General features: G+C 47.0%; 5 protein-coding genes across 5 annotated transcripts; 3 read left to right on the forward strand and 2 right to left on the reverse strand.

The window, feature by feature from the left end:
• Positions 1–2258: 2258 nt before the first annotated feature.
• On the reverse strand, positions 2259–5401 carry KY384_003710 (uncharacterized protein; the record flags this gene model as incomplete). Its single annotated transcript, XM_044812223.1, has 3 exons — positions 2259–3155; positions 3211–4877; positions 4945–5401. The coding sequence occupies 3 exons, from the start codon at positions 5399–5401 to the stop codon at positions 2259–2261; spliced, it is 3021 nt and encodes a 1006-aa protein (XP_044671356.1).
• Positions 5402–7974: 2573 nt separating this feature from the next.
• Positions 7975–8746, forward strand: KY384_003711 (uncharacterized protein; the record flags this gene model as incomplete). Its single annotated transcript, XM_044812224.1, has 2 exons — positions 7975–8008; positions 8178–8746. The coding sequence occupies 2 exons, from the start codon at positions 7975–7977 to the stop codon at positions 8744–8746; spliced, it is 603 nt and encodes a 200-aa protein (XP_044671357.1).
• A 981-nt stretch (positions 8747–9727) lies between these two features.
• KY384_003712 (uncharacterized protein) lies at positions 9728–10500 on the forward strand (the record flags this gene model as incomplete). Its single annotated transcript, XM_044812225.1, has 2 exons — positions 9728–9781; positions 9868–10500. 2 exons carry the CDS (start codon positions 9728–9730, stop codon positions 10498–10500), a joined length of 687 nt encoding a protein of 228 aa, XP_044671358.1.
• Positions 10501–10868: 368 nt separating this feature from the next.
• On the reverse strand, positions 10869–12987 carry KY384_003713 (uncharacterized protein; the record flags this gene model as incomplete). The annotated part of the gene is made up of 3 exons (XM_044812226.1): positions 10869–12725; positions 12746–12876; positions 12930–12987. 3 exons carry the CDS (start codon positions 12985–12987, stop codon positions 10869–10871), a joined length of 2046 nt encoding a protein of 681 aa, XP_044671359.1.
• A 255-nt stretch (positions 12988–13242) lies between these two features.
• Positions 13243–14607, forward strand: KY384_003714 (uncharacterized protein; the record flags this gene model as incomplete). The annotated part of the gene is made up of 2 exons (XM_044812227.1): positions 13243–13560; positions 13882–14607. 2 exons carry the CDS (start codon positions 13243–13245, stop codon positions 14605–14607), a joined length of 1044 nt encoding a protein of 347 aa, XP_044671360.1.
• Between the last annotated feature and the right edge of the window lie 36 nt (positions 14608–14643).

Consider the following 14643-nt stretch of genomic DNA (forward strand, 5'->3'; position numbering starts at 1 on the left):
AGCTCTTATTAGCTGGTTTTATTGCTACAGTAGACAGTAAAAAGGTCGGTTGCTAGGGGGACTAGGCCTAGATCGTCGTTATTACTTATATATGTAAATGTTGTACTAAATCGGCTAGAGATAAGCCAACTTTTTTAGGAAATTAGTATAGTTTACGTAGGAATATAAAGGCTAGAGGCTAGTTTTTAGCTTATTATTAAAACGATTATAAGCTATTATAATAGTATTATAATTTAAGAGTTTAAAGCGCTTAGCAGTAACTATAAAAGAGTTAGCCTACTTAATAGCATCTTTGTTGCTAGTAGTATCCTATTTTATATAGCGATTTTTTAGTAAATTATTTAAAAGCTAACTATTAGTTTGCCTAAAATATTCTTATAAATTTTTAACTAAAATACTTAAGTCGTTTACGTTTAAAACCTAGCGTTTATATTCGTTAGTAAGCTTATATTACTATTAAATATAAGCTTTATTTAAGCTACTTATTAAAGGATCTTTACCTAGGAATAAAATTATAATATAATCTAATATTACTTTTGTTCCTTTAACTTTTACTACTACTTTAATATGTTTAATAAAGCTATATACGTTATTATAATTATTTCCGTTAAAATAGCTAATATCTAATTAGCGGAAGCAGTTTACTAATAAGGATAATAATAATGTAACTATTTTCTCTATCTCTTTTTAGTATATTTTGTCTTAGGAAGACGCATTTTAGAGCGATAAGCTTGGAGGAATAATTGTAGCCGCTTTCTCTATCTCTTTTTAACCTATTTGACCCTAGGAATTACATTCAAGTAATAGCTCACGTAATCCACGCTCTAAAGCCTATGTATCCAACTCTTATAGCTTGTCTTTAATTAGTCTAAGCTGTTTATTTAGCCTTTCTAACATTATTACTTCCTATCTATTTAGCTTTTCTAATATTATTGCTTTCTATTCGTCTAGCTATTCTAATATCATTGCTTTCATTATTGCTATAAGCTAGGTATTTATTGTAAAGGCTTCTAATTAGTTGTTTTCTAGTTACTATAAGCGTATTATTATTGCTCCCTATACTGGTTTTGGAGCTATACTAAGATAGCTGTTTTTCTCTATTGTTTTTAAACCGACTAGCCTAGTAAAAGGGTCGGGGAAAAGGCGATTTTTCAGTAGTAGTCTACTAAGATGCTAGGGCTGTTTCCGGACATTAATATTTAGTAGGATAATAACAATACTTAATCTTTTAGTATTGCTACTATTTATAAGGAAACGCACTAAGTACAAGCCTTAATAAGCAATATATGCAATATAGTTAGTTAATAATAAATTGATTATTAAACTATCTAAGGATTGTAGTAGAAGTAGGGCCTTATGCCAAGCCAAGTAGGGCTAAGCTAAGCCTAATTAGGATATCCCTATCCGCTATTATTATAATCTATAATAGTAAGAAAAGGAGCTTTTATATATTACTATTAAATAAAGAGTTAGTAGACAATAAAGTATTTAAAGATAATAAACCACTTTATTAGCTAATATAGAGGATATACTAATAAATAAAAATATACTAGACTAGCTTTTAATAGTTGTTTCCGCTAGAGTATTTTCTATGCAAATTATATATAGAAAAGCTTACTTTTTAGAAAAAAAAGCTATAATACTAATAGCTAAAAATAAATAAAATACTAGAATTTAACTCTTTACTATAAAAGAGTATTAATAGGCTACTGCTAATAAGAGCAGTCTAGCTTAAGCAAGAAAGACAATTAAATATATAGGTAGATATAGGTTAGATAGTAATACTAAAGATTATATAAAAATAAAGCTATTTAACAAAGCTTATTATAGTAAAAAGCCAGGGTAGGAGGCTCTCCTCTACCACGATAGATAGTATATAGATATAATTAAAGATGTCTGATTGGATAGGATATGTATTAGTAATTAGATACGCTTCATAACTGGTCTTTACGACCGGTTGGGTATTCTAAGAACCAATCAATCAATCAATCATTCAGTGAGAGCGATCCTAAGAATATTGTCAATATGCCGTCAGAGGGTAAGGTCGCCCGTATTATTTACAACTAACAGATATATGGAAGAATCTGGGTATCAATCAAGCTTAGCCCATGCTTTTCTCCAATGCAATGCCGCTTGTAGAATCTATCGACTGAAATCCAATAGCAGACCTCGCTTCTCCCCCAGGTCCCTCAACGGAGCTCAAAGTCGTCACAGATTGAGCTCCGATACGCGCATTACACGTTCGATCTTGGCTGTCATTAAGTCTCAATTGCTCGTCGCTCGTGAGTGTGCTCCAAGTCGTCTGTAGAGGGTTCGTGCGTAGGTGACCGACCCATCATCGAGCTCGCTGCGTTCTCAATGACCGAGTCAGACAAAACATCACCAATCCCTTGGACGCCGTTGGGCCGCGCCCTGGCGCTCGCTAGCACAGGCGAGGTCGGTGATGGGGGCGCATCGTCCGCCGTTTGCTCTCCTGTAAGGGGCTCTTCCGAGGCCGCTTCACGATCCAGAGACATCGGCGAGTCATACGCCCCATGGTATCCATTTGTCACCCCAAAAGGAGGTCCGATCGGGCTCTGGAAGGATCCCTCCCCCTCTGGAGGCGGGGGCGGAGGGGGCGGAGGAGCCTCTGGTTTCAACAATTTCTTTGGTGTAGCCTCAGGATCATCCACCAGCACGCCGTCTGCCTCGCATGGGTCGTTCCTTTTCCTTTTCAGACTTTCCACAATTGCAGCGGGATCCATAGGCGTCAGCGGCGTGGTCGATTTCGGGTTTTGCTTAGGATTGTCCTCCTTATCAGACACCATCATCTCCTCGTCACCATCGCTATTTTCACCGGGGGTCTCTACAGTCATTATTTCGGCGGTAGGTGCTGAGGTCGTCTCCTTGACCCCAATCGCCTGTTTCACTTTCCGCTCTGCTCGGCGATGCTCGCGCTCCTTGTGCTTTTTGGCAGCTTTGTCGAAATATTCCTTCACGTAACTCCTGACCTGCTTCTCCCTTTTCGAATTGATTTTCGTTGGATCATCAACTCTTTTATTCTTGAAGTCCGAGCTAACGAGCTTTTTCGAGATCTCTTTCGCGAATCTTTTAAGGTCGTCTTTGGGCAGTTTACCTTTGAACTTATCCATAACGTACTTGACGTGGGGAAAGATCTATGGTGACTTTTAGCAAGCAGACCTAAACTTTCACATGAAGAAAGTCACTCACCGTGTTTTCGTAAAGCTTCATTTGTTTCTCCTCAGGGAGAGCCCGCCACTTTTCTCGTCCGGAACTAATGTCGCCTTTAATGTTGCTTGCTGTAGGCTGCATTATAGTTGACTGTGGCACCTTTTCCTTTGGCGTGTTTCCCTTCGCATTAGTAATCTCGCTGATTATGTCCTCCAATTTCTGGTTCGCAGACTTTGGCTTGGTTGGCGGTGGTGGGACCGCAACTGCCGTTTTTGGCTTTTCCCAGGTTGTTGTACCTTGTAGGTTGAAATAATACGTTCTGCCAGCCGGATCCTGGTGTGCGAACCAGCCTTCAGGTAGGCCGCTGTTGAATTGACGTGGGCGGTATGGCGGTCGAGGCGCTGCATGGAAGCCAGGCTGTCGCTGGGGAAAATTATTCCTCGGACCACTGGGCGCTGATGGCCCCTTCGGAGTCTCAATAGATTTGGAACTTGATCTAGATCCTTCCTTAGAGCCAGATCTTGATCGAGCTTTGCGATCGTCTCTGCTGCCCCGTAGAGCGAAGCGATTTAGCTTTTCCGGTGTTGCAGCCGTATCAATCTCTCGCTTCTTCCGTGGAATACGATAAGCGACTTCCAAAGTTGCCCATTCCCGGAGGAGGTAGCCAGCTTTTGAGGCCACTTTCTCGCTTTGGCTACCTTTGAGTCCCTCCACCGTCGCCTCAATCTTGGAGTCGGCAATCTTGTTGCGCGTTATCCTAGGAAAGTTGTCCAGTATATCGAAGATTTGTAAAACTACATTTGCATCCTCTTTCCACAATGCAAGATTAGAGCCTAGAATCTGGTATCCGTGCATTTTGACGACTCGCGCGCGAACTTTCTCGTCTTCGGCTCCTTGTACACGGCTGAGAAGCTTGACGGCGATCCATTTCTCCTTGCACTGCATCAAGGTAGCCATGACCTTAGTAACACCATGCTCATCCAGAGATTTGGGCTGAACGTTGTTGACATATTCTTCGTCGTCCTCTCCAGCTTTCTTTTTCCGAGGCTTCTTGGCCACGGCCGTGTCCCAACCGTCTCCATCATCAATGCCAAGCGCCTCGATTGTCGTATGGGACAATTTTGTTGCGCGCTCTGTTTGAGTCTTACCACCGATGAACCCAGTGCAGTTGGACTCGTCGCAGTAACATGGTTGGGGATCGGCGCCATAGCGATCCACGTTGTAATTAAATGTGAGTTCCTCCCCGGCTTTAATTTTCCGTTCCGCGAAAATCCCCATACGGAGCTTCTCCCCCACCACCCATTTATCCACAAAGCAATTAGGATTGCACGAATGGTTGCAGAAACGTCCGAGGTTACCTTTCTTTGTCGCATCAACGAACTCGCCCTGTGTGAGAGACATAAAGTAAAAGTGCTTGATCCCCTCCTCGTCATAATTGATCATGCGTTTCCGGAATTGGGTCTCTCCTATCACCTCCCCAATGTACTCGTATATAAAGTCATCAGGATCCATGTCAGCATCAGCCCGTAGACCGTAGCCTTTCTTGTCAGTCTCGAAAACAGTGACTGGGGCAAATTGTCGTTGTTGAAAGCGTTGGTTCTGGCACTCTGACCCACACCCGCAATCCCCCACACACTCCATCTTCGTCGCACGGTTGATGCAGTCAGAGTTGTCCCCACAGGCTGCGTTCACCTTAGCAACACCATCTACGGATACGAGTGATTAGTCTCATCGGTCCTTGAAACAATGCCACTTGAGTATCGGAGAGCTTACCCCACTCCTCCTCGCAGTCGCAGTCCATAGAGCCATGTTCCGTAGAGCCAATAGACTTGTTTGAGTAGGTGCATTCCGGCAGCATATCAAAATGCTTTTGTGCTTCCATAGTCCTATCCTTTGCATCGTTGTACAAATGCGGGGGTCTTTTTTTTATTTTCTGCGATGCAGTCCGTGCCAACTTGAGGGGCTCTCCTGGCTCCATCTTGAGTGTAACATCGCCACCTACTACAGCTTCCTGTTTTTCTTCAGTCGGCGTGGATGAATGTGACCCGGTTTCCTTTTTCACTGGTGAATGGGATGCAGACTTCATTACAGTATTCGCGGATTGTGAAGATGCTTTTGGCTTGGGTCGCGACCTGTCCCTCTCTCTGGACTTTAGGCCGTTCTCGAGTTTCAGCTCCACAAGCTCTGATTCTATGACAGCGCTTTGCCGTAGGAGCTTGTTATGTGACATCATGCGTGATGTGGACCGATGGGGGTTTTCGGTTGATGAAAGACGAGGTTGGGTCACGGCACCGGATATGTAGAAGGAGTGCGGAAGCTGTAGCACATTGCTACATCAGTAGGGCTAGATTACAAAATCGAGATTGTCAGTTGTAACGTATTGTGTAAAGTGCACGTAAGGTGGGTGGTACTGTTAAGCTCTGATGGTATTTCTAGCAAAATCGGTTTCTGACGCCGGGACGGCCGACTCTGGGAAACGCCTGAGCTGTCGAGACTCTAGGCGATCAACTCTCATGTAGCCTTGAAAATCTTCTTGATGACAGAACAGATGATGAACCAATGACTGGAAGTGCAATGCAAGAACAAAAATAATCGAGCCAAATTCACCCCTAGCTAGAAACAGACGACGACCTCATTAAGCGCAGTCCATCGGCGAAACCCATCCTTTGCTCGGCTCTTTCCCCATCGTCCTACGTTCAGTCCTTGTGGCATCAAGTTCTCAGCAGTGGCAAAGCGTAGCAACGATGTGAAAGTGAAGTATGGATGTGGACCCGCAAGGACCGCCGAACACCTTTCGCCTCTCGGGAAGAGACAGCTAACACAAGAGCATCCTAAGTTGACAGACTTCTCATTCATTCAAATAGTCTTCATGTACAAATAAAGCTATGGATGGATTGTCTACAACAGTGCGACAATTTTGAAGATTTAAATAGTCTTCGGGTGCTTAGAGGTAGGGCAAATACAGTCTCCGTCATCTGTATTATCTCAATGACATGGTGTAAAAGAGTACCATTGCACCATTTTTATCGAGAGTAAGTCTCGCCAACCACTTCCGAATGTGGTAATGACACGGATCGACGGTTTATCAGCCATGCAGAGAGAGAGAAGAGAGAGAACCCTCCTGTACTACTCCTCACAATGCTCGTATAATGAGCTGCAAGTGGCATCGATCTTTACCATTTTGGATCGCTCCAACACTCGATAGCTCTCTGTCGTCTGCCCCAAAGCAGCGGTGAGGCAAATCATAGGTTCCCAGCAGACACGGCGGGCCTTTTGCGGCAAATGTTGGTGTAGTCTTTAGGTAGCGTTGGGCACCATTCAATTCGGCAAAGGAAATTGTAGAAGATATAAAGGCCACAAATCTGCAGAAGCAGCTCCCTCCTGCTCAACCTCATCAAAGGCCTCTCCACAGACGCAGTGAGGACTTCAGCATGCCGTGCCCAGCTTACTTATCCCATGATGCATACGGTAATATGAAACACGCCTTGGTGCTTTAGTCCAACCAGGTCCCTACCTCCATTACAACCACCACCGTGATCGTCGGGTGTACGACCAGCTGCGGGTTGGAGGCAGTGTGGGCAGGGCAGGGCAGCAGCTGGAGTGACCTTGTCCATTCTCTAGACAAATGAGCATGGCGCTGGCACGAACCGCATGTTCGCCATATCCCAGGCAAAGATGGCCTGGCCTGGCCTGGCTCCCTGCTCCTGGCCGGCGGCGATGGGCGGGCAAAGCTGATTCGACCTGTTAAGGAGGCGAAAGGGACGGGACGCTAGGAGGATCTGACGACAGGGATAGTTCGGCCAATCTGGTGTCGCAAAGGCTTCATCTGCGAGAGAGCAAATCGAACAAATCGGAGTCAGATGCTGGACGACATCCCTGATCGCTCGACAAGTTTTCTCTATCATGAACCACGGCTCTTCGTCAACCACCTTCCGCAAAAGAAGGGTACAGAAGCTCTACTCTCAGCTCCTTGGGGCAGGAAAAGTTGGTTCTTCGCTATTCATGCACGCTCTGGGGCCCACGACAGATTAGCTAGCGACGGGAGATTTTTGACGCGCGACTTGCATAGGTCTAAGTACTAAGGAGCTTTCCCTCACCAATGTTCGTTCCGAGTATCATCTTCAAACCTCCCCCAGTTCACTTCTCCATTTCAGAAGTGCAGTCGTTCTTTATATCGTCCTTTCTTACCATCGCCATGGCGATCATATGATTCATGTCTCTCTTTTCTGCTCCTTTGATTTTTACTTGATTTTAATCTTCCACTTGCTGCTTTTGTCGACATTTGACCCCCCTCCCCCGACTCGCTTCACTGCACTTTCGATGCGTGACCCCCAGCAGCCGCGTCTGTGACTCAAGCTGCGGTTCTGGCTGGCCAACCAGATCAGGAGATGCCTCCACCCCCGGAGCAGCCTTTCAACGACCAAGAGCTGGTGAGGATTGTGCCCATCGTGAGGCTGCATCGGCATGCAAGTGCTGAGCCGTGCAGAGTGCATGGTTCGATAAACAATTACTTACATACTCTTCTTACATTAGCGCTACTTCTTGGCCGAGATCCTGAAGACTTCTTCCATCAGACCTGCAGATTTGGTACAAATTATCTTGGAGAGGAACATCGCCCCACAATGGAGTCACATTGCTTTGCCAAACGGTGCGACTGCGATCCTTTCTTATGTCATGTTCCTCAACGGACTTGTGATAGAGCCCCGATATCTCGGATGGGCTCTCCTCTTTCCTGGCTGACTGACGCTTGTGGTAGGCCGATCGCTTGCGGCATGCCGAAATCAGTACTCTCTGCTTACGAGAATGAATCAAGGTGTCCTTGCACCAATTCCTCCAGGTCACAATGTAGGCCAACTATGCAAGGCTGCCGCAGCAGGTAGAGACAAATTCACTAACGGGTGACCTTTTCACAGCCTCAACATTATCAATTTGCGCCAATCAACGAGCCAAGTAATCCTGCTGCCTTCCAGACGACACAATACCCAGCAGGTGAAACGCCGGATAAGGCAGGGAAGAAGCGGGGCCGACCAAGCAAAGCCGAAAGGGAACTACGAGAGGCCGAAGCTGCATCACGGGGGAAGTCTACCAGCCAACAAAGAGGAAACCAAAGACTCCAAGACCGTCGACCGAAGGGGAGCAACCTGGAGAAGCTGGGGAGACTTCGGGCCCAAGGAAAAAAGTCAAGAAGCAGAAGGTCGAAACTGGGCCGATGGAACCACCCATTCAATCTCTCGTAGAAGGCAGTGCACATCCACCAGCAGGTACTGCCCTAGGAGAGCAGATGCAAATTGACACTCCCGAGCGTCTTCCTCGAAGCACCATTCCAGAAACGCAAGCCTCTGAATTTGCAGCTTCAGAGAGCCTACTGCGGGGCATGCAAGAGCAAGCCGTACGCTCAGACAGCGGTACAGCCCAAGAACCACCTCTGAGTGCTCCCACACAATTTGAGACAGCTCAGAGCAGCGCGACATTGCAACAAGGGACAACCATGGGCGAGCAACAAAGCCAAAAACCACGAGAGATGCCAAATTATGACCACGAGACGCAGAAATCGCCAGAAGCAACAATGAGCTAGAGACCAGACAGAAAATGATTCTTTAGCAGCAAATCCTTTACTTACGATTAGCTTATGATCTTCCACGCATAAAGCGAGAGAAAATTATTCTAGGGCGGATATTGTCTTACACTAATGAAATGTTCTTAGAGAAAACTCAACGATGCAATATTCTTTTACGCATTTACGAACTTGACCATGGGTGGCTCAACGTGTTACTTGTACCAGTCATCACTTTGACTTCACTGAACTACATGGATAAATTCCTGATCTGAGGCGACGACATCCACCAACGCATGACAATGCCACCTCAATAGTTCACACATGCGCTCTGATAGTGCCGATTTAAGCCTGTCAACCATTATGACATGACACTCTCCTCATGGGGACTTCTTTTGAACCATTGTACACACACGGCATAGGGGCTCTTTTTCCCTTCAAAATTGAATGTCTTAAAATCAAAATCTTTACTCTAGGGTAGTTGTCGTCTAGGTAGTATATGACAGACGCATGGAATACTTTTACTCTGATGATTATTTGCCAAAAACTTTGGTTCTTTTCCAATTAGTACGTTCTGCAAAGTATAGGCTACAAGATTCTGCCGAGACAACTATCTGTGGAACATCTGCTATCCAAATTCACCCAAATGCTAGCGCCTGTCCGTTTTGGGCGGGAAACCCTTTATCGATAGGCGATGTTGGGAAGGGAACGGTCAAGATAGATCGTCCTCCGAAGTGCGAGCGTTGCCTTACGCCTGCTGACACCCTGAATATCTCCGTGTGTCAAGATGACAGACAAATGATGTAATGCGATGGCCGTTTCCTCACCATGTGAAGCTAGGCCCCGGTGACACTTGCGTTCCAAGTAGTACCACCACATTACAAAGCTACACTGTGATACCCTTGTTACTCCAGCCGAATTGTCCTCTTGTTGCAACATTTGCTCAACCAATCTTGAACATTCGCAAGATTCATCCGGAAATACTGACGCATCACGAAGAATATGGCAGAACGTATTCTCCTGAACGAATTCAAGGCTCTCTCTCAAGAGAAGTGGGTGAACGTCGAAGTAAAACTCCTCCTTTTGCCCCTCTTCCGTCTCTCCCTTTTACTTGACAATTAAATAATCTTTGCTCCCCACAGCTAATAGATGACTCCATAACCGACTGGTCGATCGCCCTCATGGTCATCAACCCCGCATCCCTTTATTACGGCGGTTACTTCAAAGCCACTATGACCTTTCCCTCGAATTACCCTTACTCCCCGCCAACATTCCAGTTCACTCGTCCACTGTACCACCCTAACATCTATTCGGATGGCAAACTCTGCATCAGTATCCTGCACCCGCCCGGCGATGACGAGCAGTCCGGCGAGAAAGCCGCGGAACGCTGGTCCCCGGTCCAACGGGTGGAATCTGTGCTACTATCGATCGTCTCGCTATTGGACGACGCAGAATGCTCGAGTCCCGCAAACGTGGACGCAGGGGTCCTATTGAGGGGCGATTATGAGGGCTATAAGAAACGAGTAAAAGAGGACGTGGAGAAGAGTCTAGAAGATGTGCCGAAAGGATTTGTGATGCCTACACATGAAAGTACAGTGAAGAGACCAAAAGAGGAGGTGGCAGAACATGATGCGGATTTCTGGAATGATAGTGGCGAGAGCGATCGAGGATTTGGGGGAAGTGATACGGACGAGGAATTCGAGATGGAAGAGGATGATGAGGAGGGAGAGGAACAGGAGGAGATGGAGGATGACGAGGATGGAGGCATCGAATGAAAAGCGAACTGTATCATTCGAGGAAGATTTGATCATCATCGGGAGGTTTTCATGCGGGGCAAAATGGCATGCAGTACATCTCTGGGCATAGCGAAGGCGCCGGATCTATCTCACTGTCCTGTGGCAATGGGCGTTCTAGAATGGCGGACCAGCTTCCCAGCTTACGAGAAACAGGGCAGGTTATGCCCTTAAATTAACTACCAGGGCACAACGTGAAGCGTGGACAAATTTGAAGTCAAAATACTGAGATGGTTTCCAGTTGATTTTGTGTCCGTGTTCAGCAGCGGCGCTCATCCAAGTCGTATATCCAACAAACACCTCGACTCAACGCTACATCAATTATAGTCCTGCGCTTCTCTTACAAAGGATCAATTTCCTTCGATAGGCTGCTTTTTCGTAGCGTTCTTCTCGGCCAACCTCGCCCTCGCCGCAGCCTTACCCTCAGCAGTCATCGGCGTTCTATTGCTCTTGGTGGAAGTTATCGAGTCAATCCTTGTAGGTCCAATTCTGGACCCGGACAGCATGGACGCCGAGCGGCCAATGGTCGGATACGACGTTTCTCGCGTTTCAGCAGAGTCAAAACCTCCGGATTGCTGTTGGAGCTTGGCACGCGATGAGGCAAGGTGTTGTGGTATTGTGGGTGATGTCTCCATCCAAACGGGGACACCGTCTTCGTATCCAAGCGGTTCCTTCTTGCCGATGGCACCCGGACTCACTCCAAGCGGCTTCTCAGAAGTTGTATATGACGACATCCCAAAGCTCTGGTGGGGGATGATGTTGAGGTTGATCTCTTTGAGCGCCTTCTGTATATCCTGTTTGACGCTGGAAGGTGGTAGGTCTGATATCTCCTGTGTCTTGGCTATCTTATCATGCTTGTTGTCTCCTCTGGGGCTGCTCATTGTCCAGATATCAATAGCCGGGTTTTGCTGTCGTCTCCTCCGAGGAGAGATTGACTTTCCTGGTCGTTGATTTTCTTTGAGCAACTTTGGTGACAAGATCTGGTGCCTTTGCCCTTGAATTTGCAATTGAGACTTGTTGCCATTTGATGATCGTTGCCCCATTCTTGAGCTTCGTCCGGCTGAGGGAGTGTACTGCTCTTTCCTACTTTCTAACAGCTTCTGATGCTCTTGCCTCAAATGGGAGAGTTGATCTTCAGCAAGGTCCTTCGCAGCTTTGAACTTTCCTTCCTTGTTTTTCAATCGCTCTTCTCTTGTTTTCCGTCTAGATTCGTAGCCCATCATCTCTTCCTTGACCCGGGCGAGGGATTGCTTTAGGGCCGTGTTTTCGGCTTCGGCTTTTTCAGCCCTCTGCCCAGCTTCTTGGGCTGCTTCGCGCAAGCTCCTCAGCTGTTTTTCTAAGCTTTCGCCATGCGCTCTTGGAACGGGAATCTTGCTATCGCAGCTGCAATCTTCAAACGCCAATCCCTCATGTCGCTCTAATGACCTCTTGTGCCTGGCAACGAGAGCTGTCTGCTGCGCTAGCTCGCTCACCAGTCTGGCGTATTCACCTTGGCCCTTGGGATCCTGTGTTTGGGCTACATCCAACTGGTCTGTCAATTTCGATACCCTGCGCTCTAAAGCTCGAACCTTCGCTTCCTCAAACCGCAATCTCTCACTAAGCATTGCTGCCTCAGCGTCTTTTTGAACTGCATAAGATTTGACATTTTGTCCGTGCTGCAAGACCCTCTTGATTTCACTTCTCGATCTTCCCAGATACTGATCGTACTCTGTTTTCCAGTGCTGGCCTGACTGTGACCGCGGCTGCGAAAGGTCAAGTGTATGGTCAGGAGACGTTTGCACTGCGTGGTCGACATCGTTTTCCAATTCTAACTGGACCGCCGAGTCGAAGGTCTGCAAGCGATTCTGCTCCATCTCTACCGCCTCAATTGGTTCTCGCTTCGACATTCCAACAAGTTTCCTGGTGAGACTCGATGGCCGTGGTCGCATGTCGCGCTTATGCCTCCTTCTGGTTGGTGAATTATCCTGGCTAGAGGCCACCTCCTCGGCTTCAATATCTCCGACATTGGAAGAGCCCACTTCTTCTTGAAAATGCATGAATGAAACATTCTTTCTGCGCGAGGTCCCAATTCCGGGTGTCAAGAGAATTCCTTTCGTCGGAGATGGGATTTGTTCGTCTGACACTCTCCTCGATTCACCAGTCAAGTTCAGCACTTCACCCGTTTGCTTGGAGGCGTTTGTCCCTTTGAGAGCTGCGGGGTTTTTTTTCTGTTACTGCGCTTGGCGACGATCTCGGGCTTTCCCACGGTCACTTGTTGTTCAGGATGAGGGGTCCCAAAGATGGCGGTCTTAAAAGCACGAAGCGCAAACACATGCGCCGGGGTATCTGGGGGCTCATCAATGCAGGACACACCCTCGTCTGTATGGATTCTTGTTAATTCCCATTCAACGGGCGCATCAGGTCAGACTCACTGAGGGGAGCAGAAAGCGCATCGGCAGCGCGAAGTGGGCCTGCAGACCAGTCAAGCATATTGGAGAACTTCTGGAGCCAGATAGTAGAGTAGCGATTTGGCCAGTTGAGCTTGTTTGAACGGTGCCACTCCTTGTGTTTACATTTCGGGGGATCTTCGGGACGGAGACAAGATCCAAAGCCTCATTATCTCCGCCACTAGATACCAGTAGCGCCGCCAATCTGCAAGCAAGCCTACCCACGGATTTGAAAGCTTAGAACACTCACTGCCAGCAAGACCTCTACACCAAGTTGAAATACTTACACACCTCAACCATGACAGAAGTTGACTCCCTACCTATACATCTGCCCTCAGAGCTACCATCCGCGGATTTCGTCTCCGAAGGCATACTTTCTTCAACCACCTCTACAGAAGTCGCAAATCATGATGAGGAGACAGAAATCACAAAAGAAGCATCTCAACCTAATAATGGAATGAAGAAAACCAAAACGATAATACGCAAGAAGCGGCGACCCGCGAGACCCCAAGTCGATCCTGCTACCCTGAAGTCATTGGCTGCTGAAGCTCCGCAGACTGGCACTATATTCAACATATGGTTCAACAAATGGAGTGGTGGAGATCGTGAGGACAAGGTGAGTTTCAAGACTTCTAGTCAATGTTCCAAATAGCAGATATTGAACGTGAATAGTACCTTTCAAAAACGCATGCAGCAGGCCGCTGCAATGTGAAACTCGACAGCGGATACACACGTGCTGACAAAGTCGTCGGGAGTTACTTCTGCTTGTTCTTTGCTAGGGGAATATGTCCGAGAGGCCAGGATTGTGAATATCTTCATAGACTGCCAACGATTTTTGATACTTTTCAACCCAATATGGATTGCTTTGGGCGCGATCGGGTATGTACAAGTTTATCTTTCATCCACAGAGATATATCCTACTAACGCAAAGAAACAGCACAGCGATTATCGTGACGATATGGGAGGCGTTGGGAGTTTTATGCGGCAGAATCGGACGCTCTACGTTGGCCGGATCCATGTTACAGATGATATAGAAGAAATCGTAGCACGAAACTTTCAGGAATGGGGTCAGATCGATCGCGTTCGATGTCTTACAGCAAGGGGTGTGGCATTTGTGACATATACAAATGAAGCAAATTCGCAGTTCGCGAAGGAGGCCATGGCACATCAAAGCTTAGATCATGAGGAAATCCTGAACGTGCGATGGGCGACTGTCGATCCCAATCCTCAGGCGCAGAAACGCGAGGCTAGAGCGATTGAGGAACAGGCCGCCGAAGCTGTGCGACGAGCACTCCCGGCGGAATTCGTGAAGGAGATTGAAGGAGATCCGGAGGCCAGAAAGAGGAAAAAGCTGGAGGGTGGATTCGGCTTGGAAGGGTATGAAGCGCCTGACGATGTATGGTATGCTAGGAACAGAGCTTTGGAGAGTGATGATCGAGGCACGGCATTTCTCGAAGGTGGTGAAAGGAAGAAGATGCTCGAAAATGGAACTCCGGAACAAGCGGTAAATGCGCAGGAGAACGGCATCTTGAAGAGCTCAACTATTGCCACATTACGACAACGCGATGCTAATCAAGAGGTAGCAGCTGCTCGTCCTATTCCTCTTCCAGAAACCCGTCAACCAGCTCTCGTTGCTTACGGGAGCGATGATGATAGTGACTGATAAAGTCTCGAAGTTAAAGATGCTAGCCAAACGTCA

This window comes from Bacidia gigantensis (assembly GCF_019456465.1).
Source record: "Bacidia gigantensis strain McMullin 20006 chromosome Unknown contig_180, whole genome shotgun sequence".
In the NCBI taxonomy this organism is placed as follows: Eukaryota; Fungi; Ascomycota; class Lecanoromycetes; order Lecanorales; family Ramalinaceae; genus Bacidia; species Bacidia gigantensis.